Below are 25,742 nucleotides of genomic sequence, written 5' to 3'. Positions count from 1 at the left end.
CAATATACTACGTGGACTGGGCAATATACAAGTGGCTGGGCAATATACTACGTGACTGGGAAATATACTACGTGGCTGGGAAATATACTACGTGGCTGGGCAATATACTACGTGGCTGGGCAATATACTACGTGACTGGGCAATATACTACGTGGCTGGGCAATATACTACGTGGACTGGGCAATATACTACGTGGACTGGGCAATATACTACGTGGACTGGGCAATATACTACGTGGCTGGGCAATATACTACGTGGACATGCATATTCTAGAATACCCGATGCATTAGAATCGAGCCACCATCTAGTCTTTAATAAAGATGGCCGCAGAGGAAAACCCCAATTTAAGATCATGGTATACGTCTTTATTTATATGCTTGGGAGGGTGCTTAGTTTAGGTCATATACCCCATGCTCCACCTCCGCGCGGACCCCTGAGGGGCAGCAGCCCTTCCTTGGAGACATGTTTACTCCAGACTTAGTGACTTGCCCTCATTCGGGCCTAGTTTTTAGGCTTCCTCAGCAAAGTGACGCAGGGTCTGAGGTGATTTTTATAAGCGCTGGCCTGAAACACAAAATGACCGACTTCTGCTACGTACTATGTTATGCAAGTGCTAACTGAAAATGAAATTTACTTCATGAGATGATTAATGTACAGGCTTCAATTTAGGAACTAAATAAATGGACAGATGAGGAACTGAAAACACACAAAAAAAGCACATATATTACAAACGCAATATTGATGGGTGACCACCAGCGGCCCCCCATGTGAGAACCGTGAGCGAGGTCCATAACGATCAATGACAGGTCGCTTTCCATCAGTCCCAGTTTCATACATGAAGCTAGTACCCCCCCACCCATAACTCGGGACATTTCTCCTCCCAAAAATCACAACATTAAAAAAAAAGGAAAAGATGAGAAAGTGAAGTCAATCCTTCAAACATCAAATCATGATTATTGTTTTGGCGGGATGGTGGGAGCAGCAGCCATCTTGTGTCTGGACCAACACACGTCAATTTACCCCCCGATGTAACTGGAGTGCTGATATTTTGGGGGATATACCCACTAAAGTTTTCACGATGACTTGGTCCACAAAATGGTCGCCTCATCCTGGTCAACTTCACAAAAGGAGAACCGGTAACCTGGTCTTCAGGCAGCAATAACAATGGCTTCACATCTACACCCGAGGGGCTTATCCGGATGGTCCTTTTTGTGACGGACCCCTAACACCAGTTTAGGTCAGAGAGTCAACAGCTATAGTTTATTTCTCAGTAACGGGAGGGCAGTTTGTCTTGTTCGGCCGACGTGTCCGTGTGGTCGATTGTCTGATAAGCGCTTCGATCTCGGGAGACGGTGATGAGGCCTGAAAATAAGAAGAAAAATAACGCAATAACCAAAACGTTCCGCGATATGAAGGAACGGGGGGGGGGATCAAGGTTGTGAAACCGATCCTGAAACGCGTTGGTGATTCCGATTCTGTGACCTATTGCTGAGGCTTGAATTACAGAAACACTGAGCAGAAGATCGAGGGAGGGTTTAGACATGAAGATTCGGTTGGAACCATCGCATTTTGGAGATCAAAAAAAAATAGTGATGAGCCGATAGTGGTCAGTTGGAATAATACGTTTTGTCTCCAGATGCACCTGCTAAAGTGGTTGCTGAGAAGTAGAAAATATGGTCATTGCCGCTTTCTTCCCCAAAAAAAAAAAAAACAGCACCACACCTGTCCACAGGTGGTAAGTGGTATTGCAGCACAGCCCCATTAACATCACTGGAATAGTGGTACAATACCAGCCACTACCCATGTAGACAGGATGAAAGCAGCCATGTTTTCTGATGCCGCAGGGCAGGTGCTGGCTGTGTTATACAGCCAGGATCTGCCTCCAACAACAGCAACTGGTGAGACCTCCGAGCGCAGCGTAAACCAATAAGATGACGCCGTCAATCACAGACAACGGCCACCCAGATACCACCAACCTACTGGCAATGTGACTGCAGAGTGCCAATGGTCTGCCATGGCAGCCAGAGGACTGCGGAGGGCCTGGTCATTGTGGTACTCCTGTGAATGCCAGCCACAGGCCGTGTTTTTAAGGGAGATTGTGATTAGTAATATTGCATGAATGAACTACTAGGGACTAAAATAAAAGATAAAAATGAGGAAAAACATTTTTTTTCCCCCTCTTACAAAAAAAAAAAAAACGGAAAACAAATTTTAAAAAATAAAGAAATTCAAATTACTTCCTCAGTTAAAAATGTTAAAAAAAAAATTAAGCAAATTCACAATTGCAGTGTTCAAAAAATCTGATTAAATAATTTAACCCATTATGTGATGTCGTAATAAAAAAAATAAAAAAAAGAAAAAGCCAAGCTTTAGTTTTTTTTTCCCCATCATCGCACCTCTGCAAAAAATCTGCAATAAAAAGCGATCAAAATGTCATGTGTTCCCCAATATGGTACCATTAAAAACTACAGCTTGGTGATTAAAATACAAGCGCAAACTCACACAGCTCAATTTGATGAAAAAAAATAAAAGGAATTATTTTGGTTTTTGCAAAGTTCTGAATTTTTTATGGCCACTACAGTACATAGCACCCTATAAGTTTGGTATTGTTCGGACCTGGAGAATCAGGTTACTAGATCACATTTGCTGCACAATGCATGTTGAAAAAAAAAAAAAAAAAAAAAAAGAACCCCCCCCAAAAAAAAAACAATATTGGAGGAATTGCGTTTTTTTTCTTTCACCTCTTGTAATTATATAATATCATTTTTCAGTATATTATACAGTAATTTTTTTTTTTTTTTAAATGGTGTCATTCAAAACTAAAACTTGTCGCACACACACAAAAAAAAGCTCTGATATGCGTATGACAAAAAAAAACAAAAACACAAGATCTGATATGGGTATGAGGATAAGGGGAAAAAAAAGTTTTCGTCCTTGGAAAATGAAGAATAAAAAAATAAAAATAAAAAAAACCAAAGCACAATTCCTTGGGGGTCTCTTAGAATCCCCCAGAGGATCTGCCTGGTAAGAGATCCCCTCTTTAATATTGGAGTGTGACTTTACGAGCGTTCATGTATTACAGAAGGTTAAACATTTCCGCGGTTAGCGGAATAATAAGAGCGGACGACTGATCGCGTCCTCCGCCTCTTGGGTCTAAACTGCCGGCCATGAATTTTTCACCAGCAGGTAAGTAGAGACCACGAGTGCTTGTGTGATGGATGACGGAGACCACAGCTGGGGAGGACACCAAGAATGGCGGCCACAGACCACAGCCCTTTCAGTCAAGGTCCCAAATCATAGACTTCCCAAAAGGACGGCCCAAGGCCTGAGCCTGCACTCTAAGTGGTTCTTAATGTCTACTCACTGACAGTGAGCAGAGATACTGAAAAATGGAAAGGAACTGAAATAAGAATATTACTAAGTTGTAGGACCGTTGGGTATAAAATAATCTATAAATCCGGAAACCCCTCCGCCATTACCCGCAATCCCTGCACAGTCCTTACCACCCCCACCACAAATACCCAAGCGGACACTTACCCAAGTTGATGCTACAGTCTCCCCCTCGTTCCACGTACATGTGGTAAATGAAGAAGCAGGACAAGGGCTTGAGGATCAGACTCAGGATCGCCATTCCTCCGCTGAATCGGAACAGGTCGCGGTCCTGCGACTTTTCAAAGGCTAGTTCGGAGCGGGAGTAATACAGGGCGAGGAGGAGGATGTCCAATACAACGGTGACCACCAGTCCCACCATAAACTGCAGGTAGAGCATCGGCCGGTGAGTATCGAGGGACACAGAACCCACCAGACGTCTGACCATACAGAAGAGTCAGGTCTTACCATAAAGATGGCGTCCACAGAGTCCCTTTGGGCAACGGCCCAGACCCCCAGAGCCAGGACGGAGAAGTTTGACAAACAATAGGCATTTGGCAGCCAATTCGGGTACGTAGACTCCGCGCTGCAAGACAAGAGCAGAAGGCGAAGGCCGATGAGACCTAGCAGCCACGCGACCCCCCGCATTTCCACCACCCTGCACACGTCTTGGCCGACTGCCCTGTGATGTCGACCTGAGCGACCACAGATGGGGCTACACAACCCCTTTAAGGGCTACTTTGGCCGAAACCTCCATCCTAAACGCTGCAGATTTATTAAGACCGACCTTTCATAAGATCATTAGCGTGAACTGCGCCAAACCCGCACACCTGTGCCGCAACTCAGGCCACCGTCACGGCAGGCTGCGTCCATAGAGTGGGGGGGTTTGGACATCAATGTGAGATCTTCAGGCCACAACTAGTTTTCTGTATTTTTCAAAAGCGATGAGAAAAGTCGCACATTTTTTGCATATATTAAAGCGCCCGCCATCATTTCTGACATTTTGGGCTCCATTTACGCACAAAAAACTGTTGTGAATTGATTACGGTAATAAAACGCAACAACCTAAATACCGGCATTAATACTTACAAAACGGTCAGCAGCCAGTGCACGAAGACGATCGCCTGCAAGACAAGAGGGAGGTGAGAGCGACGATCAGCGGCTCCGGCATGGGCCCCTGTTCACATTACATTATTCATTTAGTGCATGCGCTGCAGAAAGGTAACGTCACGGGTAAATCTGCAGGGTGTGCAGAGCGGAAAGTGCTGCACTATTAGGTGTGGAAATTGCACAGCAAACGTGTGCAGAGCGGAAAGTGCTGCACTATTAGGTGTGGAAATTGCACAGCAAACGTGTGCAGAGCGGAAAGTGCTGCACTATTAGGTGTGGAAATTGCACAGCAAACGTGTGCAGAGCGGAAAGTGCTGCACTATTAGGTGTGGAGATTGCACAGCAAACGTGTGCAGAGCGGAAAGTGCTGCACTATTAGGTGTGGAGATTGCACAGCAAACATGTGCAGAGCGGAAAGTGCTGCACTATTAGGTGTGGAAATTGCACAGCAAACGTGTGCAGAGCGGAAAGTGCTGCACTATTAGGTGTGGAGATTGCACAGCAAACATGTGCAGAGCGGAAAGTGCTGCACTATTAGGTGTGGAGATTGCACAGCAAACATGTGCAGAGCGGAAAGTGCTGCACTATTAGGTGTGGAGATTGCACAGCAAACGTGTGCAGAGCGGAAAGTGCTGCACTATTAGGTGTGGAGATTGCACAGCAAACGTCCCCTGACGCTTCATGGTGTATGGACAAAAGTGCCGTCTGCAGCAGTTCAGGAGGCGAGGTCTGATCGGGAAGTCGCAGCACCAGTAAAACTTTTGATTGGCTGCAGCGTTCAGGTGACTAGATGAATGAGTCATCAGTGAAACCTCAAATACCGCAAACTTTTTTGGCCATCAGACCACTGCAGCCAATCGAAGCTTCAGTGGTGCTGTGACTTTCAAATGGTGCAGACATCGCTTCCTGAGCTAGCGCAGACCTCCATATTGGTCTGCTCCGGACCCTCTTTAATAGCTCAGACTGCTTCCCTACCCCTGTGCTTTACCCTGCAGCGCTGCTTGCATACACTGGCTGCTGTGCAAAAGCTGAACAGAAAGGCAGTACGTGGAGAGAGGATAATAAATGCGCCACACATCTTACATATTGAGTCGATTCCTCCCAACCCTCCGCGCCAAGCTGTGTGTCTGAGCTGTCGATCTTCAGATAAAGATCGGTCATATTGATTTTTAACATGCCCAATCCTTATCTTTACTGCTTAAAGGGTTTGTCTCATCTTATTTTCTACAGGAGAGCACCACTTCTCCTCTCTGTCCTCACTCCTGAAGGAGAGGAGACAACCCTTTTAAATAGTAAAAATAAGGATTGGGCATGTTAAAAATCAATATGACCCTCAGACACCTGGAGGTGCCCAGATATCTGGCCGCCCTGGGTTAGTAAAGCACCGGCACAGTTGTGACGAGCCCTGTGAATTGCAAGCTCCGGTGTCACAGCGCCATGCCACCATTACTGCTCCCAGACACGTGTGACATGCGGTGACCACAAGCCTCATGCACTAAGGTCACAGGTCGCGGTCATATTGCGCTTATTTCTTGGCAATTCTTGCAAAATCCCGGCAAATCCGGCATTAACCCATTATGTGATGAAATCGTGAGCCCTTGAGGGCCGGGCACAGCGCCGTTATTTCTCAATGCCGGCTGTGATCAGCTTCACTTCCTGAAATGCAACTTCTGGGGAAGTAAGAGGAGCAGCGAGGGTCCGACGCCGCAACACGGCCCGACCCCGCAACACGGCGACACCTGTCACCTCCGAGGATGCAAAGGATTCCGGACGGGCTCGGCTGATAACAGAGAACAACAGACACCCAATCTGCAATCAAAGGAGTCTGCTGTAATGAAATCTTCAGGTGCCTCATGTTCTGCAAGGACCATTCGAAGCAAAGAGGAAATAGAAACGCAGAAGCAGAAAAAAAAAGTCATGATCGGTCTGGTAGATATTTTATCAATATCCATAAGAAAAAAAAAAAAGAGAAAGGTCTCGCTCTCCACGCTATTGACGATTTGCACCTTTCCTGGTGAGCGCACGGCCCTGTTACTCTACAGTGCGGATCCATCGATCATATAGGCATTAACTATAGCAACAGGCCGGTAACCTGATAATCCAGAAAATCTGATAATCCATGAACAGAGAGGCCGGACTGTGAGGGTATGTGCACACGTCAGGATTTTTTCCTGACAAAATCCTGAGAATTCTGCCAGAAATCCGCGTCCTTTTTTCTCGCGGATTTCTCGCGGAATTTGCGCGGATTTTTTTTTTTCCCGGAATGTCCTTTTTGATAGGAAATCCGCAAAAAATCCGCAAAAAGATAGAGCATGTCCGGATTTTTTGCGGTATGCGTTTTTTTGGCGGAAAAAAACACTAACATATGCACAAAAAATGCGGAATGCATTCTAAAAGATAGGATGCATAATGTCAGCGTTTTTTTTACCAGATTTATAGCGTTTTTATAGCGAAATTCCAAAAAAAAAAAAACGCTAAAACTCCAGACGTGTGCACATACCCTGAGACTGCCCAGGTGGTAACACATGGACCAATGCAGCAGATTTGGGTTGGCCAGGGTCCAAAAAAAGCACAATATTATAGAACTGTCCGGTAATCTGGAATATCCAACTTCAACAATCAGGAAGCAGCAGCGGTCAGTCCGGATTAGAACATTCTGCAGAGCCCAAAAATGCACAAAATTAAAAGAAAAAAAAAGTCAGAAATACAAGTTTAGGAATAAACGAGCCCCTCAGTCACACCGTGTCCTCTTAGCCTCACCCCGTCCCCTCAGCCTACTCGCCGCCTCCACTCAGCCTCGCCGCCTCCACTCAGCCTCCCCGCCTCCACTCAGCCTCCCCGCCTCCACTCAGCCTCCCCGCCTCCACTCAGCCTCCCCGCCGCCTCCACTCAGCCTCCCCGCCTCCACTCAGCCTCCCCGCCTCCACTCAGCCTCCCCGCCTCCACTCAGCCTCCCCGCCTCCACTCAGCCTCCCCGCCTCCACTCAGCCTCCCCGCCTCCACTCAGCCTCCCCGCCTCGCAGCCTCCACTCAGCCTCGCCGCCTCCACTCAGCCTCGCCGCCTCCACTCAGCCTCGCCGCCTCCTCTCAGCCTCGCCGCCTACTCTCAGCCTCGCCGCCTCCACTCAGCCTCGCCGCCTCCACTCAGCCTCGCCGCCTCCACTCAGCCTCGCCGCCTCCTCTCAGCCTCGCCGCCTCCTCTCAGCCTCGCCGCCTCCACTCAGCCTCGCCGCCTCCACTCAGCCTCGCCGCCTCCACTCAAGCCTCGCCGCCTCCACTCAAGCCTCGCCGCCTCCACTCAAGCCTCGCCGCCTCCACTCAAGCCTCGCCGCCTCCACTCAAGCCTCGCCGCCTCCACTCAAGCCTCCTCCCCTCAGCCTCCTCCCCTCAGCCTCCTCCCCTCAGCCTCCTCCCCTCAGCGCCTCCACCCCTCACCGCCTCCACTCAGCCTCGCCGCCTCCACTCAGCCTCGCCGCCTCCACTCAGCCTCGCCGCCTCCACTCAGCCTCGCCGCCTCCACTCAGCCTCGCCGCCTCCACTCAGCCTCGCCGCCTCCACTCAGCCTCGCCGCCTCCACTCAAGCCTCGCCGCCTCCACTCAAGCCTCGCCGCCTCCACTCAAGCCTCGCCGCCTCCACTCAAGCCTCGCCGCCTCCACTCAAGCCTCCTCCCCTCAGCCTCCTCCCCTCAGCCTCCTCCCCTCAGCCTCCTCCCCTCAGCCTCCTCCCCTCAGCCTCCTCCCCTCAGCCTCCTCCCCTCAGCGCCTCCACCCCTCGCCGCCTCCACTCAGCCTCGCCGCCTCCACTCAGCCTCGCCGCCTCCACTCAGCCTCGCCGCCTCCACTCAGCCTCGCCGCCTCCACTCAGCCTCGCCGCCTCCACTCAGCCTCGCCGCCTCCACTCAGCCTCGCCGCCTCCACTCAGCCTCGCCGCCTCCACTCAGCCTCGCCGCCTCCACTCAGCCTCGCCGCCTCCACTCAAGCCTCGCCGCCTCCACTCAAGCCTCGCCGCCTCCACTCAAGCCTCGCCGCCTCCACTCAAGCCTCGCCGCCTCCACTCAGCCTCCTCCCCTCAGCCTCCTCCCCTCAGCCTCCACTCAGCCTCCTCCCCTCACCGCCTCCACTCAGCCTCGCCGCCTCCCCTCAGCCTCACCGCCTCCACTCAGCCTCGCTGCCTCCACTCAGCCTCACCGCCTCCACTCAGCCTCACTGCCTCCACTCAGCCTCGCCGCCTCCACTCAGCCTCCTCCTCTCAGCCTCACCCCGTCCTCTCAGCCTCACCCCGTCCCCTCAGCCTCCCCGTGTCACCACATCGTGTGACTTGTCTGTGACTATTTTTAATTCCACAGAAAAAAAAGTTGCTAAACTGTTTGAAGAGTGAGGCAGAGCCGCCAGCAGGCAGCGCTACAGCCGGCAGCGGCCCCGGACAGCGCTATGGAGAGGGCTCCCGTCCCGCCCGGCGCCCCCGGTACCTTCAGGTTGATGGCCGGCAGCTCCATGTCTCCGCGCCCGAGTCCAATGATCGCCTGCGTCACATGACCGCCGCGCAGTCCGGCCGGAGGTGTGGAGCCGAGGGGAGGGTCACGTGGTGAATACCGGTCACGTGCCGCTCGGTCCCGTTGCTAGGTGACGGCGTCCTGTCAGATGTTCCGCCTCAGTGTCGTCACACCGAGGAACGCTCCGCAGTGATCACTGACCCCGGAGTGTCTCAGCCACAAATGCGCCCCCGTAAGAGCCAGATGCCGTAATTATTGGCCCTGGCACATTAGTGGCACAGGAGACCCTGTAAGAGCCTCAGCCACGTGTAGCCCCCTCTATGGCTTAGTCACATCGTGCCCCTAGTGTCATGGCCTCATCTAACACTCGGGGGGCCGCCATGACACCTGTTTTTGGCTTTTCTTGAATATTGGAGGATTTTTTCCCTCTTTTTGTGGTTTTTGTGTTAGAGTAGGACTGGCGGGTGTAAGGACCTTTGACGCGGGCTACCAGCTTACGTATTGTGGCACCCCTAGGGGTATTTGCCACAAAAATAGTTACTGACAGTAAATACAAATATTAAAATAGCAAGACTGCACTACCACCTCCGGCCAGAAGGGGGAGCTCCAGAGACTCCCCTTGATCCATTCTGGTCTGAGAGAAGAAATGGCAGTTGGGCCAAGGAGCTGATAGTGAGAGGTCATACAGCTGAATTTCTAACAGCCCTATGATGGTTTCCAGGCCCAAATCACCGGCCTGAGGAGAAGAGGGACAGAGAAAAGGGACATTGTGAGAACCGGGTAGCATTAATCACTACCCAGATCAGGCGCAAAGACGGATACCGGATCCGTGGCTGTATTCATTATATATAATACAGCAACCGGAAAAACGTGAGGTGATATCAGCTTCACTAGGGCCGGACGCAGCAACAGACACAGAGTTCAGCGGTACTCCCGGAGGGGGTAAGCCGATAAAAGGACTCGGGTTGCCCGTCAAACCAGGACCCAGAGGGGACAGATTGGGCCGGCAGCCAGTTCACATACAGCAGCAGGGCCACACAGAAATTGCGCACAATAAGAGGCGAAGACCCCGGCAGGGTCAAAGTAACTCAGAGTTCCCATACAGACTCCGGTGACAGGACTGGTTGTAAATCCTTTTATGTTAAAGTAAACTGGTTAAACGTTTCAGTGCCTCAGTCTTTCATTTGGACAATAGCCATCTATCCAGGATCGGGATCATCACCGCTGGGAGAACCTGCTGCTGATCAAGTAAGTGCCTGTCCCCTCACGATACCCCTTACACTGTGCATTGCCTGAGGCCACAGCACCGGATCAAGCCACCCGTGACATCCCCCTCAAGAGACAGACCCCATTGGTCCGGTGCTGGGTATCCCGGTCTCCTGGGCGTCACAATTGGCGTCACGAACAGGATCTAGCCAGCCCGTATACCGGGTATTGTGTGCCGTGATTGGAGCCCAAAACTGTGAAAACTTGGATGAAAAATCTTGAAAATTGACTTTATTAAAGAAAAATCCATTCCCCATTGAAAACTATTGAAAGTGACTTTTCCCCATTGGTTATAATGGAGTAAAGATGGCCGCCATCCCCTGAGGTAATCACCTCATAACCGTTAGGCACGAGACTGTTAATTGAGCTACGCCATCACCTGAGCCCCAGTCTAACTGAAAAACTTCAGAATCCGCCATTACTGAGCGCGCGGCGGGCGGGAGCAGCAGGGGGCGTGTCATTGTGGGCGGCACCAAGCTGAGCGCTCTGACATCAGAGCAAGGGGAAAATCGATCCTGCTGCACAGTGGAACGAATCTACACTATCCCGACGGAAGCGGAGGACCGGAAGGGTCCGGATTAACTAAGGGGGCACAGTATGTCGCAGCACGGAGACGCCGCAGCATCCGGCGACGCTAATGCAGCTGAAAGACAGAGTGTCAATAGAGAGTCCGGCAGCGCAGCGGTGCAAGGAGTGGCGCCCATCATGCCGGTGCTGATGCCATATACCCCGGGTGGCCCATGGCTTCCAATGTATGAAGGTGAGCCTAATACCCTTGACGATTTCAGAGAAAAGATGCTGGCCCATTTTGACATGTTCCCCATGGGTGAAGTTCAGCGTGTTTGTCTCCTGATGATGCAGTTAATTGGCCATGCTAAGCGAGAAGTCACAGCATGGGCAGCTGATCTAAAAGGCACTGTTGAACGTATATTTGCTGGATTAAAAGCTACATTTGAAACCACGGCCAGCAGCAAAGCTAAAGTCCGATTCTTTAATTGCAAACAAAAAGTTAATGAGGGCGTGAGAGACTTTGCCTTAAACCTGCAGGAAGCCCTTAAATCACTTACACTGGCTGAACCCATTTTTAATACCGGAGCGGATAAACTGCTAAGAGATCAATTTATTGAGGGACTCTACACCCCTTCTCACCGGGGGCATGTGAGCATGCTTGTTTTTAAGAACCCTGAATTGACATTTGCCCAATTAAAGGAGAGCGTTATACGTCTCCAGCTGGCAGAGGCACCTCGGGATCAGGAGCCTGCGCAACTCATGGCAGAGGCTCCTCAACAACATGGAGTACCAGTGACATCAGCTATGTCCGGGGCCATTGCTAAGCCCCTGGGGCCAAGTACTAATGAGGCTTTTCAACAAAAGCTTGACTCTTTAACTGATGTTGTTGCTTCAATGGCTAAAACCATGCAGGAGATGAGAGGACCCAAGATGGAGTTGGCAAACCGTAGAGAAGATGTTCCATGGATGAGACCCCGGAGATACCCGACATGGAGAGGACGACCCCGCGACCGCTACCAACCGGATGGACAGCCCATTTGCCGCCGTTGCCAGCAGCCAGGCCACTTTGCACGAGATTGTGATTTAAACGGGAATCCCCTGTGAATGCGGGCCGCTTCGCAGGAATGAACTTTCAAGGCCCAACACCCTGGCACGACAGGTACATCGGAGGACGACCCATTATCCCGATCGTGCTGGACGGAATTCCCCTCAACGCTTTGCTGGACACAGGTTCCCAGATTTCATCTATACCGTATATCCTTTATAAGAGGTACTGGGCTGATGCAGATATTGATAAAGGGCCCTCTGATGTTGAACTAGATATATGGGCCAGTAATGGTAAGTTGGTACCGAAACTAGGATTCAGGGAGATGACCATAAAGATTGGTAAAGTAGAATTGAAGAAACAGGGTATAATTGTTGTTGATGTTGACCGGCGGAACTGTGAACCAACTGTATTGATAGGAATGAATGTGTTAGAGAACTGCTTTTCCGAAGTCATTTCTGTCTTACAGCAAATTGCTGAAACTGCCCAATCCTGCCAGCAGAGAGTTCTCCGGAGGGAAATAAAAGTATTGATGTTAAGGCAACAGGTAGAAGTTGCAGGTGGAGAAATCGGCAGTGTGAGGGTAAGTGATTCAACGTCTATTGTAATCCCACCAAAAACAGAAATGCTGGTATGGTGTAGAGCAGCCATTGGTACTAAGGGACGAGATTATCAAGCCTTAATAGAACCAGTGTACACCGACAGCAGGCCCACTATACTCACAGCGCGAGGGATAGTCGAGGTACAACGGGGACGAGTGCCGGTACGACTTTTGAACTGTGGAGAGGAAGAGGTCACTTTGCCAAGGTATGCTACAATGGCAAAGCTATATACTGTTGACAACAATGCCATCACAACCATTGAGCCCTTAGAACCAACCTGTCAGGTGGAAGGCAATGGCTCAGATGGAGAAATGGAGGATTGGTGCCAACAGCTACACGTGGGCATAAATTCAACACCTACCCATCAAAAACAAGGGGTGTATAGGCTAGTGACGGAATATGAACAAGTCTTCAGTAAACACCCATTGGACTTCGGACGGATAGAAGGGGTAGAACACACAATCCCCACAGGTGACCATCCCCCAATAAAAGAAAGATATAGACCCATACCGCCCGCTCACTATCAATGTGCAAAAGACATGCTGAGGGAAATGAAACAGGCCGGGGTAATAAGAGACAGCTGTAGCCCCTGGGCGGCCCCTCTAGTGATTGTCAAAAAAAAAGATGGAACTATGAGAATGTGCGTAGACTATCGGCAGATTAATAACATCACCCATAAAGACGCCTACCCCTTGCCTAGGATAGAAGAGTCCTTGACTGCTTTGAAATCTGCTAATTATTTTTCCACCTTAGACTTAACAAGCGGGTATTGGCAAGTCCCTGTGGCTGAGAGAGATAAGGAAAAGACGGCATTCACCACACCAATGGGTCTAAGTGAATTTAATCGCATGCCGTTCGGACTCTGCAATGCATCCGGTACCTTCCAGCGGCTGATGGAATGCTGCCTCGGACACAAGAACTTCGAGACCGTCCTCCTGTACCTAGATGATGTGATCGTCTACTCAAAGACTTACGAACAACACTTAAAAGACTTGGCAGAAGTGTTCGAAGCCTTATCCAGGTATGGCATGAAAATCAAGCCATCCAAATGTCACCTTCTCAAGCCAAAGGTACAGTACCTGGGACACATCGTGAGTTCGGAGGGAGTAGCACCGGATCCCGAGAAAATAACCGCCATAAGGGATTGGCCGAGACCTACCAGCGCAAAAGAAGTGAGGCAATTCCTGGGATTGGTGGGTTACTATCGCAGATTTATAAAAGGATTTACCAAGTTGGCAGCACCCTTGCAAGACGCCTTGGTAGGGCAGACGAAGAAACCTTCAAACCGAAACCCTCCATTCCAGTGGAACGACGAAAGGGAAGACTCCTTTGAACAACTAAAGAAGGCACTAACCGGAGAAGAGGTTCTGGCATACCCAGATTACCATCAACCTTTCATCCTCTACACCGATGCCAGTAATGTGGGACTAGGAGCGGTGCTGTCACAAAAGCAAGAAGGTCGGGAGAAAGTCATCGCCTTTGCAAGTAGAAAGCTCCGGCCTACTGAAAGAAATCCAGAAAATTATATCTCCTTCAAATTGGAACTACTGGCAGTAGTTTGGGCTGTGACGGAACGTTTCAAACACTATCTGGCCGCTGCAGAATTTATTGTCTATACTGACAACAATCCGTTGACCCACCTGGACACAGCCAAATTAGGTGCGTTAGAACAGCGATGGATAGCCCGGTTATCTAATTACAACTTCATAATCAAGTATCGAGCAGGTCGCAAGAATGGAAATGCCGATGCCCTATCCCGGATGCCACACTTGAGAGATGTAGAAGAAGAAACGGGGGAGCTTGAAGAAATTGAACTACCAGCCTTCCATCATCCCAAGGCAAAACATCATCAGTCAAGTACCTATCAGAAACAACAAGAGGTGAATTTTAATCCGTTAGCACACCATAGATGGGCTGACACCCAAGACAGCAATCCGGCTGTGAAGTTGGTGAAGGAACTGTTGACTGAGCAAAGTGCATATCCCGATGAGGATGCCCCAGAAGAGACGCATCAACTCTGGAAAGAGAGAGGCAAAATGTTCCTGTATCAAGGGAAGCTCTGTAGAAGGTACACCAATCCGAAAACACATGAATTGGTTTGGCAGATTATCGTGCCTAAACAAGATGTCAAGATGGTCCTCGAAGCTTACCATAATGGTGCTGGTCACTTCGGTTGGAAAAAGTTAGAAGTACTTCTAAGAGAAAGATTTTATTGGGTCGGGATGAGAAAATCAATCGAACAGTGGTGCAGAAATTGTGGCCCGTGCAACCTCAGAAGAAACGATCAAAAGAACCAAGAGCACCACTGCAGCCCATAATCACCAAACAACCACTTGAACTTGTAGCCATAGACCACGTGAAGTTAATACCAAGCCGGTCCGGCTATGTCTATGCCTTAACCATCGTGGACCATTATTCACGCTTCTTGGTAGTAGTACCCGTAAAAGATCTGACAGCAAAAACAGCAGCCAAAGCGTTCCAAACGTACTTTTGTAGACCCCATGGATATCCGGAACAGGTTCTCACCGACCAAGGTACAGCCTTTGAATCAGAGATCTTCAGAGAATTCTGTAATATGTATGGTTGCAAAAAGATCAGGACGACGGCCTATCATCCACAAACAAACGGCTTATGCGAGAAGATGAACCATATTGTAATAGACCTACTAAAGACTTTACCTGAGACAGAAAGGAATCAATGGCCAGAGAAATTGCCTGACTTGGTGGATCTGTATAATCATGTCCCGGTGAGCTCCACCAACTGCACCCCAGCTTATCTTATGCGTGCAAGACCCGGCCAATTACCAATCGATCTAGAAATGGGAATTCTGAAACCAGACGCAGAAGTTCAAGACTCCAATTGGGATATCATACGGCAAAAGCAGTATCGCCAAGTGCAAGAGAGTGTGGAAAGAAGCCTTCAGCAAACTAGAGAAAGACAAGAGCGAACTTTCAACCAGAATGCTCTAGCGACCCCATTAAGACCGGGTGACCAAGTACTCAAGAGAAATCGTCGAACCAATAAACTGGACAATCAGTGGGAAGCCGTACCCTACACAGTTTTACCAACAAGAGTGGATAATCCTAAAATGTGTCTCATTAGCAAAAACGGAGGCTTAACATCTGTACTAGTGTCAAGAGACAATCTTAAATTATGCCCGGAAGCATTGAAAGAGCCAGACGTTGTCCAGCCAGAACCAGAAGTTATTCAACCCATACAGGTTCAACCAGTAAAGGAAAAAGAAGAGGAAGTGTATCACACCTGTATAGGAGACTTTCCCAAAACCCTACTAACATACCATGGTGCAGTAGTGGTTCCCATGGTGGCCTTTTACCCAACACCGAACCCAATACCAGAAGTCCCAAGACAGGAAGAGGCTGACCCCGTACTACAGGAGGTTCCAGGCCAGGAAGAACAGATTCCTGGTCAGAGTAATCCCATTCACGGTGGACTTGCCAACTCCATAGTTATGGAATTATCTTTAGCAGAGCGGGCAGATACTACATCCACAGTAGACAGTAGTACACCACATGAAGAGATACCGTTATTACGTAGATCACAGCGTAGTACCCAGGGTCAATTACCGGCCAGGTATGCAGATTACCAACTATAAAGCTCATAATGTGAATTGTATATATGTTATGCCGTATATAGTTAAACAGAAAATGTAGTATAGCCATTGTTATCAGTCTGCAACGTTTAAGCCCAGTACCTACAGAGACTTGTCTGTATGAACTTCTTGCATATTCTTGAACTTGTTATCAGCCCGGAGGCACTAAATCAAAGCTCCGGAAAGACTGCTTTTTGAACTTTGCTTTTTGCTCTTTTTGAACTTTCTTTAGACTTTATATTGAGTACCTTCAAGGGTAGAACTGTATTAATGGACGCTATTTGAAGTGACTTTTTACAGAACTCTATTTTTGTTTCCTTGAGTGGTTTTTGTAACTTTTCATTTTTAAGACTCTGTACATATTAATTGTTATTTCAAAATGTTATCGTCCCACAGTCCCGGAGTACTGTTCCTAACTAAGGGGGAATGTGGCACCCCTAGGGGTATTTGCCACAAAAATAGTTACTGACACTAGACACAAATACTAAAATAGCAAAACTGCACTACCACCTCCGGCCAGAAGGGGGAGCTCCAGAGACTCCCCTTAATCCATTCTGGTCTGAGAGAAGAAATGGCAGTTGGGCTAAGGAGCTGATAGTGAGAGGTCATACAGCTGAATTTCTAACAGCCCTGTGACTGTTACCAGGCCCAAATCACCGGCCTGAGGAGAAGAGGGACAGAGAAAAGGGACATTGTGAGAACCGGGTAGCATTAATCACTACCCAGATCAGGCGCAAAGACGGATACCGGATCCGTGGCTGTATTCATTATATATAATACAGCAACCGGAAAAACGTGAGGTGATATCAGCTTCACTAGGGCCGGACGCAGCAACAGACACAGAGTTCAGCGGTACTCCCGGAGGGGGTAAGCCGATAAAAGGACTCGGGTTGCCCGTCGAACCAGGACCCGGAGGGGACAGATTGGGCCGGCAGCCAGTTCACATACAGCAGCAGGGCCACACAGAAATTGCGCACAATAAGAGGCGAAGACCCCGGCAGGGTCAAAGTAACTCAGAGTTCCCATACAGACTCCGGTGACAGGACTGGTTGTAAATCCTTTTATGTTAAAGTAAACTGGTTAAACGTTTCAGTGCCTCAGTCTTTCATTTGGACAATAGCTATCTATCCAGGATCGGGATCGTCACCGCTGGGAGAACCTGCTGCTGATCAAGTAAGTGCCTGTCCCCTCACGATACCCCTTACACTGTGCATTGCCTGAGGCCACAGCACCGGGTCAAGCCACCTGTGACATCCCCCTCAAGAGACAGACCCCATTGGTCCGGTGCTGGGTATCCCGGTCTCCTGGGCGTCACAGTATTATGGCCAGAATATTAACCAATACCTTACATACATTGATAGTGTGTTAGATATGCAGTGCTAATATCAGGATACATGGAAAAAAAACACAAAAACACCCTGCAGATTCCCAGCCTGGCCTCCACCTCTGCTGCTGATCAGTCTGTATACGTGAGCGGGGCTTGGGCTCAACGCGTTTTCAGCCTTTCTAGTCTGATCAATTATTCAAAGACAGCAAGCGGAGGTATAACTGGAGTACTGAAACACAACAACACGTTGCCTCATTGTAGCTATATTTACATAGGACAAAATAACCATCCACAACAATGCACCGGAATGTGAAAGCACAAAATAAGGAATAGGGATCTGTCAGCAGCAGCTTGCTGATGGTTTCCAGGTGCAGACATTCTGACACTAGATCCACGATAGATATGAAATCTTCTAATCACAGGGCACCCGGGTCTCCCTGCAGGGGACGCTGCCCACCACGTGAGCGAATCATCTGATGTTTGCGCCACCCCCGCTTTCATCATCACAACCCATGACTGATCGGAAGAAAACAGCTTTTGTTCACTTACCACAATCACAACACAATCCTGTGCGTCCATGTGTCAGCGCTAATTTACCAAGTAACTGCTGGGATATTAAACCTGCGAAAATCAGTTCATTCTATTGTCCCCTGTTATCAGCCATTCATTGTGACTGTACTGTTCTTTAAAAGGGAATTTGTCAGTAGGACCACCCCTCCTAAGCCGCCTATATGGGCATGTAAGTCATAAAATGATACCTTCATATCTGCGATCCAATGTCTTATTCCAGAGAAATCCATGTGAGCTGTTAAGATCTATGGGCGGGGCACAGATCTCCCTGAGACTCCGCCTCCAGAGATATAGTAAATGTAGGGGGCATTACCTAGTGTGAGAAACGTAATGGCTGACAGTCCGCTCTCCTGATCTACATTTCTCACACTGGTAACGTCCCCTTTTATTTACAATAAACTGTGGAGGCGGAGCCTCAACGAGATCTATGTCCATCCCATAGATCTTAACAGCTCTTTTTACATATTAAGAAAAATGTGGATTTCTCTGGGATAAAACATCGGATCGCAGATATCCAAGTATCATTTTATTCTGCTTCCTATGATCTGTGTACAGACGGCTTAGGGGAGGTTGACCCTACTGACGGACGCTCATGTGTCCCTATGGTCACATTATATTACCCATCTCCAGGGCTTCACGCGGGTGCTGCCTCTGAGATCAAAGCCCCATCCGGTGCCCAATGCTCAAGATATATTATATGGAGAAAAGTATGTGCCCCCTCCATATTCACTTGCAGGGGCTTCTCTGACCTCCCATCCTACAGCCAGACATTAATATGGAGTCGCCCCTCTGCTGATGTAACGGCTCCGCTCTTCTGGGAAGACTTTCTACAAGATTTTGGAGACGTCTGTGGAGATTTGTGCCCCTTCATCCAGAAGACGATTTGTGACGTCAGACCCTGATGTCTGGGGGAGGCCGGGCTCACAATCTCCATTGTTGGATGGGGTTGGGATCTGGTTGGACGCTCATGTTCTAAACCAAACTGGGCACCATCATGGGGAACCAAAAGGGGTCTTCACAAAACTGTCCCCACAAAGCTGGAGGCTACAATCGTCTACAATGTCTTGTATTGAAGCATTAAGATTTCCCTTTACTAGATCTAAATGGTCCGAGGCTGCCCCCTGATAACAGCCCATAGCATCCTCCTCCACCATCTGTACTGGGGGCACACTGCAGTCAGGGGGTAACGTCCTCCTGGAATCACCAAACCCAGACTCCTCCAGATAGAAGTGTGATCCGTCACTGCACAGAACACGTCTCCTCCAGAGTCCAGTGGTGGCGGCTTTACACCGCTCCATCCGACGCTCGGCATTGTGCTTGGTGATGTACGTCTGCATGCTGCTGATCAGCCATGAAGCTCCCGGTGGGGGGCGCAGTGTTTGTGCTGACACCAGAGGAGGTCTGGACTCTGCAGTTATGGGGTCAGCAGAGCATTGGGTGGTACTGGGGTCGGGCTACCAATTCTACTGATAACAACTCACCGGGACATTTGGGGAGACAAATATTACTGCCCCCTACAAATGTAATTATGCCACCTTTGTGTCACCCCCACAAAAAAAATAAAGTTTTTAGGGCCACAATTTTTTTTTTCAGTTTTTCACCTCTTCCCAAGCTGCGCCGCTGCCCAGGACCCCGACATGTGTTCATGTTCCTGATCAGATGATGTGCAGGAGAATTCAGCGGCACATATAGGACATGACACCGAAGTCTGCTCATGAATTTCGCTACGTTGCCTTTATTTTATTACCCTCTAAAAAGCAGGAAGAACATTTTTTACATTTCTCGACGCTTTCCAAACTTCTTCACACCAAAAAAATGACCAACAGTAATTGTCCATACTTTATTTACATAGAAAAGTCACATTAATGCGCACCGGACCGCCATGTTGGAAACCATTGGTTTCCGTCTACGTTTTTTTACACGAACGTCTCCCCGGGGTGTGCCCCATGTACGCTTTATGCACTATACAAAAATCTGATATCTAAGTCACAAAATATAAGAAGCGCTCACACAAGCCCCTCCAGCAGGACGATATCTACATAAGTCGGCCCCGGTAAGTACTTTCGGGTAGGGGTCCGCAGCCTCACAATGCTGAAAATCACTCCCATGTGCAGGAGTGTGTCGGTAATGTAGGTTCATGCAAAGGTGTGCCATGGTTCTCCCCCCATGGAGCATGGGTCGTGGCTCTCCCCCCATGGAGCATGGGTCGTGGCTCTCCCCCCATGGAGCATGGGCCGTGGTTCTCCCCCCATGGAGCATGGGCCGTGGTTCTCCCCCCATGGAGCATGGGCCGTGGCTCTCCCCCCATGGAGCATGGGTCGTGGCTCTCCCCCCATGGAGCATGGGTCGTGGCTCTCCCCCCATGGAGCATGGGCCGTGGCTCTCCCCCCATGGAGCATGGGCCGTGGCTCTCCCCCCATGGAGCATGGGTCGTGGCTCTCCCCCCATGGAGCATGGGTCGTGGCTCTCCCCCCATAAAGCATGGGCCGTGGTTCTCCCCCCATGGAGCATGGGTCGTGGTTCTCCCCCCATGGAGCATGGGCCGTGGTTCTCCCCCCATGGAGCATGGGCCGTGGTTCTCCCCCCATGGAGCATGGGCCGTGGTTCTCCCCCCATGGAGCATGGGCCGTGGTTCTCCCCCCATGGAGCATGGGTCGTGGTTCTCCCCCCATGGAGCATGGGTCGTGGCTCTCCCCCCATGGAGCATGGGTCGTGGCTCTCCCCCCATGGAGCATGGGCCGAGGTTCTCCCCCCATGGAGCATGGGCCGTGGTTCTCCCCCCATGGAGCATGGGCCGTGGTTCTCCCCCCATGGAGCATGGGCCGTGGCTCTCCCCCCATGGAGCATGGGTCGTGGCTCTCCCCCCATGGAGCATGGGCCGTGGCTCTCCCCCCATGGAGCATGGGTCGTGGTTCTCCCCCCATGGAGCATGGGTCGTGGTTCTCCCCCCATGGAGCATGGGTCGTGGTTCTCCCCCCATGGAGCATGGGTCGTGGTTCTCCCCCCATGGAGCATGGGTCGTGGTTCTCCCCCCATGGAGCATGGGTCGTGGTTCTCCCCCCATGGAGCATGGGTCGTGGTTCTCCCCCCATGGAGCATGGGTCGTGGCTCTCCCCCCATGGAGCATGGGTCGTGGCTCTCCCCCCATGGAGCATGGGCCGTGGTTCTCCCCCCATGGAGCATGGGCCGTGGTTCTCCCCCCATGGAGCATGGGCCGTGGTTCTCCCCCCATGGAGCATGGGCCGTGGCTCTCCCCCCATGGAGCATGGGTCGTGGCTCTCCCCCCATGGAGCATGGGCCGTGGTTCTCCCCCCATGGAGCATGGGTCGTGGTTCTCCCCCCATGGAGCATGGGTCGTGGTTCTCCCCCCATGGAGCATGGGTCGTGGTTCTCCCCCCATGGAGCATGGGCCGTGGTTCTCGGCTGCATGTGACCGCTGTAGCCATATCATTAGCACCTAGATCTGTGAATGGCAAACCACAGTCAATGACAAATACATTAGTCACGTTTTCCTACATAACGGGACAGATTTGCTGTTCAGGACACTAAAAAAGCTGGACAACAACCCCCGTGGGAGGTATTGGCGGATTTACAGGTCAGGATTATAAAAGAAAGGCATGATTCAATTTGTTCTTCGCATACAGCGTCACTCCCATCCATTGGCCTTATCTGGTATTGCATTATTCAAGTGGATAGGTCTAAGCTGCAATACCAGGCATTCCCAGTGTACAATAGGGCGCTATTTCTGCGGGGAAAAAAATCCTCAGATCGCCTTCATCAGGGATCGTCAGTTCTTGTGGTGTAGTACCCATCAGAGCCTGTAGGTGTCACTGTAGCCTATTACTCTTCTACGGTAATTCTTGGTGATTTCTGCCGCCGGTGCACATTTGCCAGACCCTTCATTGAAATTTCAGCAAAACCTTGTGTTTTCTTTGACAGCGTCTTATTTGTTTCTGCCTCCAAAGCAGCAATTTAACACCTGATTGAGAATACGGATTGAGTGTGGGCATAAGTATTTGCCAATGAACCGCTGTCATTTATGTCCTAATAAAGTGAATTTTAATGTAGAAGTTCGTCCTTGTCAATCGCGACGGATGACAGGAAAGGACACGTGCGACATAGCTGCATGGTCACAGGTGGATGTCAGCTCTCCCATAGGATCCTATGAAACTCAGACAGAAATAAACGATCCCCGATCTTTGTTAATGGACTCGGGGTCAACGCATCGTCCTTTCCTCCTAGTGACTCTTTGATTGCGGTGGAACTTGGCGTAGCATCGGAGCCCTGGATGGAGGAAAAGACACAGATGCACATTAGGATGTTATATACGTCACTGTTGTACTGTTCATACAAGCTCCAAGGTCTACAGCACTACAATATGGCAACCAAAGCTGGAATCAACATCCAAAGAAATCGGGAGCCTGGGGGGCCACTATGCAGTCTGAAACAGTTCATGTATGGTGGATGGGTGCACCACATAAAAGTGTGGGCTTGGGAGCGGAGCGATCCATACAGCTGGCACTGGATAGCATCATCCATCGGAGCGTTATTAAGTTGGAGGGAATAGAATGGCCTTATGGTGATGTGAGTGAATGTGTTATGTTTGTCCCTTCGCTACGACGCCAAAAATATATCTCCCATAAATATCAGATCAATGCAAACTCCAATATTAATCACTGACCACTGGCTCCAAAAGGTCTCAGTACAGTGCTTTGATCAGAGGACACATGTCTGTGAAGCATACTTCTCTGCCTCTGCGTAAACGATTCTTAGTCTTATTGTCTTTTTCCAAGCGCAAACCCCCTATTCTAATTACCTGGTCACTGGAGGGGGCTCTTACTTCAATGGTGTAAGTGTCATCTCTCTCGGACTTCCTCAGTTGTACTTAGTTTCTCTCTCTTCCCCAGCTATAATTACTCCCATATATTCAATGTGAGGGGGATATGTCCCCTCTCTGGATATTTTAATATTTCTCTATGACAACCAGAAAGACGTATAAACTCTAAAATGGTGATAATACAAACTACATATTTTACCAGAAAAATGAGCCCCAATACAATGCTATCGACTGGAATAAAACAGTGGGGAGGAAAAATCAAAAGCGAAGATGAGGCCTACAGCAGGCCTTGAAGGCATCCAAAAATGTGAGACTGTACTGTTCCTACATATGTCTCAGAGATCATTGCTTCTGGGGTACAATATTTTTGGAATTCAGTGCATATGGACCATATGGCCTGTGGTGGTACTCAGGCTGCCTATGGCCCTATGGACTCAAAATTGCCTTATACACTGAGCCTAAATCAGCCTAAAGTTCTAAAATTCCAGCGTTGAAATAGTCTATTTATTGGATTATTAAATGGCATATCCCATGTGGCCTAGGAGTTCAAGGTGTAGCCCCTGGTGGTCTAGGGTACTAACCTGATCCCCTAGTTATATGTGATAGTCAAGTTTATACAGTTCAGGTTGCCCCTAGGGGTCCAGTACCTGGAGAATTAGGCCCTTGGTGGTTGCCCAGTTTATCATCCCCTAAAATCATCCCAGGATGGATTTCTGTAGCCAATTTTTGATATGAACAATGGAGAAGGTCCTATCTAAAAATGAGAGAGAGGGCCCCATAGTGAAGAGAATATGTCCCCACTTTGTGGTGCCAAGAGGGGCCCATTTTTCCTTTCCTTGGGCCAATTCTGGCCCCTGTCATTTCCTATAGCGATGCCGTCGCTCTATAAAGGGGAGTCCTGTATATGTTCCTGCCACCTGTACCAAGGCTTTGGGTTCTCCCGGTAGCCTCATGTGGCCCCTCTGTGCCGGGCTCTTACATTCCCTCGTATACCCTCCTGATTGAGTACATAACTCATTGCTCCCATCGTCTCCACAAGGTTGCTGTGACTTTAGTGGCGGAGCCATTAAGCGAGTGACAGCCGCGCTCCACTGACCTTCGGTGCACATGCAGTCGTCGTAACACTTGTTATTAAGCCCTCGGTTGTGAGGCTTGCAGAGATGTTCCCGTAAATCACAGCACGATCCTGGGAACAGAAGAGTCACAATACAATAAATACTCAAAGATAAAAGTGGAACCGAAGGACGCAGTGGAGTTAAGGCAGAAGGATCACTTCTTCACGACCAAAGCATTAAGAGAACGAGTGTACGAAATATAGAAGAACATCTGATGCACATTATAAATGTGAAAACCGTTTCATAATACGTAACTTCTGTGCTGAGATATGGCCAGGTGAAGGTGCAGGCCCAAAGCCTGAGGCTGCACTACTGAGATCTCTGACATTAAACCTGACCAGAAATAAGAGACCTGTCCTACAGGTATCTGCAGGGATTAAGCCGATGTGAGACCCCGCCGTCTCATCCCTCCGGACGCCTCTTGAAGTGGCTTTTCTCCCCTGTAAACCAAAGAATCAGCCATTTTAATTTTAAGTGTGTGATAATGTCTCCTCTGTCAGGGGAGAGTTGGAAGGGGCCTTTCCACATCAGATAGTCATCTCGTTCTACTGACTTTTCATTTATTGTTGTTTATAGGGGCCTAAAACGCTCACTTCAAATTTCTGTCCAGGACTGTGTTGTCATGGAAACCATGTGTAGGCCCAAATCACCAACGACGTCAAAATCTATCCACCATAGTGGGTATGTGCGTGCAGACATGTCACCACTGATTTGGACGGTGATTTCAATCCACACAGGACCTTCCATGACAACACTGCACCACCTGACAGGAGCCATCGTTACCGACAGCTCAATTTGTGGGCAGGGTCTGTGTAAACGGCGCCTCTCTTTGGACCAGGGTGCCGGAAATTTGCCCCCATGTTTTCCAAGAAGTCGTGACCGTCCCGGAAAATTTGGGAGCGTTGTCAAATAATGGAATAAGAACAGGAAACTCTGTTATTAGAATCTCACTGTGAGCAGAAATAACCGGAAATAGGGTGTGGGGGGCACAGCCATAACCCCTGTATAAGACTGCCGTCACACGATCAGTATGTGGTCAGTATTTTACATCAGTATTTGTAGCCAAAACCAGGAGTGGGTGATAAATCCAGAAGTGGGGCATATGTTGTTCCACTCCTGGTTTTGGCTTACAAATACTGATGTAAAATACTGACCAAATACTAATAGTGTGACGGCAGCCTAAGGATCAAAAAAGGCAGCAGCATATCCACAATATGGAGGAAAAGGTGGGGCTGGAGATGAGAGGGTTATAATCTGCGCTGCCAGAGGTGAAAAGATGAGCAGCAAATGCGGTTTATTGGTCGATGCGTTTCGCGGTAACGCGATTCTTCATCAGGACAAATCACAATGATGAGTACAGCCAGCGAGTACTCAAATAAAGGGGCAAAAATGGACCCCTGAGATCATATGACCGGGGTGCAACGTCAGCGTGCAAAAAAAATTCTATGTGCAAATTGGTAGAAATTATATGAAAATATTATCGTAAATTGAATGAATGTTAATGAGAAGAAGAAAAAAATGAGCAAAAAAAAGAGAGAGAAAAAAAGGAATTAAGACAAAGAAAAAAAAGAAGAAGAAAAAAAACTTTAAATGCATCGGTTTCACCAGATGGAACAGAACCTGCTTATGTGTGTGGTGGAAATACAGGTATAAATGAGGGAGCCGCTCACTATAACCAGAAGGAAGGAAGAGAAAAAAAAAAGGGAAAAGAGGAAGTTATTTTTCCAGTTTTTACTTTACACATCCAAATGGGATCACACAATAAAAATATTTTCTCTATATAATACTTTCTCCTGTTTCCCCCTCCTTTCTCTTTATTCCCCCCATTTTTGTTCCCTTTTCCTTTCTTACTGCAACTTTACCCCATTTCCCCCCTTTTCCTTCCTTC

The 25,742-nt window shown here is 49.1% G+C and overlaps 2 protein-coding genes across 2 annotated transcripts in view; both read right to left on the bottom strand.

Moving 5' to 3' along the window:
- Positions 1-598: 598 nt before the first annotated feature.
- AGTRAP (angiotensin II receptor associated protein) lies at positions 599-9,051 on the bottom strand. The gene is made up of 5 exons (XM_069742980.1): positions 8,949-9,051; positions 4,459-4,493; positions 3,838-3,955; positions 3,538-3,754; positions 599-1,362 (listed from the first exon to the last, which is right to left on the bottom strand). The coding sequence occupies exons 1-5, from the start codon at positions 8,973-8,975 to the stop codon at positions 1,268-1,270; spliced, it is 492 nt and encodes a 163-aa protein (XP_069599081.1). The 5' UTR covers positions 8,976-9,051; the 3' UTR covers positions 599-1,267.
- A 10,677-nt stretch (positions 9,052-19,728) lies between these two features.
- The window catches only part of DRAXIN (dorsal inhibitory axon guidance protein), a 44,785-nt gene continuing 38,771 nt past the window's right edge, over positions 19,729-25,742 (bottom strand). Inside the window, exons 6-7 of the mRNA XM_069741170.1 lie at positions 23,836-23,925; positions 19,729-22,186 (exon numbers count right to left, since the gene is read on the bottom strand). Coding sequence (XP_069597271.1) covers positions 22,074-22,186; positions 23,836-23,925 — 203 coding nt within the window. The 3' untranslated portion in view covers positions 19,729-22,073. The remainder of the gene's footprint in view (positions 22,187-23,835; positions 23,926-25,742) is intronic.

Source organism: Ranitomeya imitator, chromosome 10, assembly GCF_032444005.1.
Source record: "Ranitomeya imitator isolate aRanImi1 chromosome 10, aRanImi1.pri, whole genome shotgun sequence".
NCBI lineage: Eukaryota > Metazoa > Chordata > Amphibia > Anura > Dendrobatidae > Ranitomeya > Ranitomeya imitator.
The sequence above is the reverse complement of the archived record's forward strand: the minus strand, read 5'-3'. Positions and strand labels throughout refer to the sequence as shown.

What these genes read in the sequence shown, in the direction of transcription:
- AGTRAP (XM_069742980.1), bottom strand. Translation starts at nt 8,975, where the DNA reads ATGGAGCTGCCGGCCATCAACCTGAAG. An exon ending in CACTGGCTGCTGACCGTTTT is followed by an intron (nt 3,956 to 4,458) that starts GTAAGTATTAAT and finishes CTTGTCTTGCAG; the next exon opens with CGCGGAGTCTACGTACCCGA. An exon ending in CTGTGGACGCCATCTTTATG is followed by an intron (nt 3,755 to 3,837) that starts GTAAGACCTGAC and finishes CTCTACCTGCAG; the next exon opens with TTTATGGTGGGACTGGTGGT.